Below are 3,679 nucleotides of genomic sequence, written 5' to 3' on the forward strand. Positions count from 1 at the left end.
GAGCCAATACTTCACTATTATAGCAACTTTAATATTTGCTTATTTATTAAAATATCTCATTTAAACATCATGTGTCCCAAACATGTGGAGCATATAAATATTAGCTACAATAGAGCTGGTCACAGCACTGGCCACACAGGTTTTCCAATCACCACCTGTTGCATGTCAGTGACAAGGGCAGATGACAGAAATTCATAGGACCATGGAGAAGACTGAAGACTGGCTGTGGCCAACAGGGGATGCTGAGGGAATGCTCTTCAGTACCTGCATGGAGGGTTCCCACAGTTTGGTGTGCCCTAATGACAGCAAACCTGGGTCTGAGCCCTGTGTTCATGAGGCAGACCCAGTCCTGGGTCCTATCTGGGCCTGTCAGAGTCTCCTGCTCACCATCCCATGTATCCCAACAGCTGCTTCTTCCTGGGAATCCCCAAGGGGCACACAGAGCAGCCCTGCCTATCAGCATCCTCTAACCACAAGACCCACAGCTCAAGGAAATTGGGGTAGAGAGAAGTTGTGCCCAATTGGTATGAGCAGCACCTGCTTTTTGAGGTAAATAAAAGAATCCCACCTCTTTGCCGCATCTACTGCGAGAATGAAGACCATTCTCAGCAACCAGACTGTCAACATTCCAGAAAATGTCAACGTCACGCTGAAGGGACGCACAGTTATTGTGAAGGGCCCCCTAGGAACCCTGCGGAGGGACTTCAATCATATCAATGTCGAGCTCAGTTTACTTGGGAAGAAAAAGAAGAGGCTTCGGGTTGACAAATGGTGGGGAAATAGAAAAGAGCTGGCTACAGTTCGCACTATCTGTAGTCATGTACAGAACATGATCAAGGGTGTTACACTGGGCTTCCGTTACAAGATGAGGTCTGTGTATGCTCACTTCCCCATCAACGTTATTATTCAGGAGAGTGGATCTCTGGTTGAAATCCGAAATTTCTTGGGTGAAAAATATATCCGCAGGGTTCGGATGCGGCCAGGTGTTGACTGTTCAGTATCTCAAGCCCAGAAAGATGAGTTAATTCTTGAAGGAAATGACATTGAACTTGTATCAAATTTAGCTGCTTTGATTCAGCAAGCAACCACAGTTAAAAACAAGGATATAAGAAAATTTTTGGATGGTATCTATGTCTCTGAAAAAGGAACAGTTCAGCAGGCTGATGAATAAGATCTAAGAGTTGTGCAGCAATGGAAACAACAAGATGCCAGACCTATTTGTGATTTTAAAGATGCAATAAAATTCATCTGTTAATTTCAAAAAAAAAAAAAAAAAAAAAAGAATCCCAGTCCACTGGGGGCCTCAGAGGCTGTGTCCACCATGGCCTGGACTCCTCTCCTCCTCATGCTCTTCTCTTGCTGCACAGGTAGGGACAGGTTACAACACCCAGGAAAGTCCCCCAGTCTGCAACAGCAAATTGCATTCAGACTTGCAGCAACTTCATCTTTGTTCCTGCTCCATTATCCATGCTTGTCAGTGTTTGCAGGTTCTCTCCCCCAGCCTGTGCTAACTCAGTTGTGCTCCCTCTCTACATCACTGTGGTCATCTGTGAGACTCACCTGCACCCTGAGCAGTGACATCAGTATTGGTGTATATGGGATACACTGGTACCAGCAAAAGCCCAGAAGCCCTCCCCAGTATCTTCTGAACTGCTTTTCAGATACAAGCAAGCACAAGGACTTTCGGGTCCCCATGTGCTTCTCTGGATCCAGGGATGCCTTGGCCAATGCCAGAATTTTGTTCATCACTGGGATCCAGCCTGGGAATGAGGCTGACTATTACCATACAATCTGGCACTGCAGGGCTCCTCACAGTGACACAGGCAGAAGGGAAATCAGACAAAAACCTGGGCTGCTCAGGCTCCCAGACTATGACTCTTACTTATTATTAAAACAACTTTCAAACACATAGACTATATATGAAAGAAGCTTCTGGCTCATGAGAATTCTTCTTCCAACTTCCAAATTTCCCATTTAATTTTTCTGAAGCCTCCAAAAAACAAACAAAAACAAAAACAAACAAAAAAATCAACTCAGGATAACACCAAAACTAATCCTAGTGACCCATATGTGATAAAATCAGAGCCTGTGGAGTTGGATTTTTTCTCTTAAAAAAAAACACATCTGCCTTTCCTGGCTTTCTTTTAGGGTCAGAGACCTGTGGTCACTCCATCAAAGTTATTGTACTTCAACAGCAAGGAAGCCTCTCTCTGGGGTTCATACCCAGGCCTCCCCCTTCCTCCCATTACCGGGACTCAGGGCTGACTGGGGCTCCCTGTGTTCCCAGCTTAACGCACTATGATGTGAAGCACTGAGTGGAGACTCAGGCCTAGTGGGAAGTCCAGGACCAGATCTGGCCTGGCTCTCTGAGACCTAAACTTTCAGTGGGGCAGGAAGACAACAACCTCTTTGTGAGACTTGAAATGATGAATGAGAGGGAAACTCCACATTCACTGGGAAAGCACTGCGTCAGGAAAGTAGGTTCCAGTGATGTGACCTTCCTACAGCTAATACCAATCAGGGCCCATGGATACCCCTAACAATAGGTTTTCCTGGGCCCACAGAAGCAGACTTGCATCTTCCTCTCCTCTTGTATTATATTGTAGCTTTTCAACAACTCAGGGTGTGAGAATGAGTGTGTGGAAAATCAAGGAGCAGAAACTCCCAATATTTACTTTAGTAACTCCACTCCATGAACCTTTTGAAGAATGTCCAGGTGCTGAGACCATGTTTTCCTGCATTAAGAGCAAAAGATTCAGTGATGGTTACCAGGGTAACAAGTAGCAATGGTTCCCAGGCAGAACCCTTGATTTTGTGGCCCTGGAGAGCAGTGATCAACCTTCATTGCTTCATCCCAGTTCTCCTGCCTTGGGTTAAGTAACAGCCTCCATGACCACCTCTGGACTCCAGCCTGAGGCAAGGATGATTATTACTGTCACATCACATTACTGACCACCTGCTGATACTAAGAGATTCCATCCCACATGGAAGTGAGATAAGGGTCTACCCTCATCTCCCTGTTGGTTACTCCTCTGTCCCTACCTTTGACCAACAGCAGCTCAGGTTTTGGCTTCCACTGTCCTACATGCTATTAAAATTATGCTGCCCTTGACTTGATATATTGTTCTGGGTCAATGAAAACAACCTCTTTTCTTACTGGGATCCCAATCCCAGAGAATCACTTTGTGTCCAGAAGGAAAACTTGCCCCCACCCCTGTTGGGTGAGAATGCCAAGGAGGACAGAAGACCAGGATGTATGACCTAGAGACCCAGGTGCCCCTTTACCTAGTCTCCTGGATAACCCCTCCTGATTCAGATTTTTCTTATAATTCCATGAGCTCTGAAACCTTGGGACATCTGTGATTCTTTTTACTTGGAATACACTCTCCAGGATCTCCAGAATTACAAGGAACATGGAGACCCTTTCCCTTCAAGCAGATGGCTCTCAGACACAACATCTGCTCATGTTACTCTATTCAATTCCATGGATTCTAATCACTTATTATTTCTGATTCTTTGTCATTGAGAATTTGGGTTAAGTCTCAGTTATTTGGGCCCAGGGGCCATGAACACAGAGAATCTGGATATTATAAGAAAATTACAGTGGCTAGAAAAGAGTGATCAATAGTGACTGCTTAACAGGGATGGGCTTTCCTTTTGGGGTGATGAAAATGTTTTA

The 3,679-nt window shown here is 45.1% G+C and overlaps 1 protein-coding gene across 1 annotated transcript; it reads left to right on the forward strand.

Annotated features, from left to right (window-relative positions):
- The first annotated feature begins 589 nt into the window (after positions 1-589).
- Positions 590-1,209, forward strand: LOC119525247 (60S ribosomal protein L9-like). The gene has a single exon (XM_037823877.1). The coding sequence runs from the start codon at positions 593-595 to the stop codon at positions 1,169-1,171; it is 579 nt and encodes a 192-aa protein (XP_037679805.1). The 5' UTR covers positions 590-592; the 3' UTR covers positions 1,172-1,209.
- The last annotated feature ends 2,470 nt before the right edge of the window (positions 1,210-3,679 follow it).

This window comes from Choloepus didactylus (assembly GCF_015220235.1).
Source record: "Choloepus didactylus isolate mChoDid1 chromosome 25 unlocalized genomic scaffold, mChoDid1.pri SUPER_25_unloc1, whole genome shotgun sequence".
In the NCBI taxonomy this organism is placed as follows: domain Eukaryota; kingdom Metazoa; phylum Chordata; class Mammalia; order Pilosa; family Megalonychidae; genus Choloepus; species Choloepus didactylus.

Bases quoted from the DNA above. Each gene is read 5' to 3' on its own strand.
- LOC119525247 (XM_037823877.1), top strand. From the start codon at position 593: ATGAAGACCATTCTCAGCAACCAGACTGTCAACATTCCAGAAAATGTC.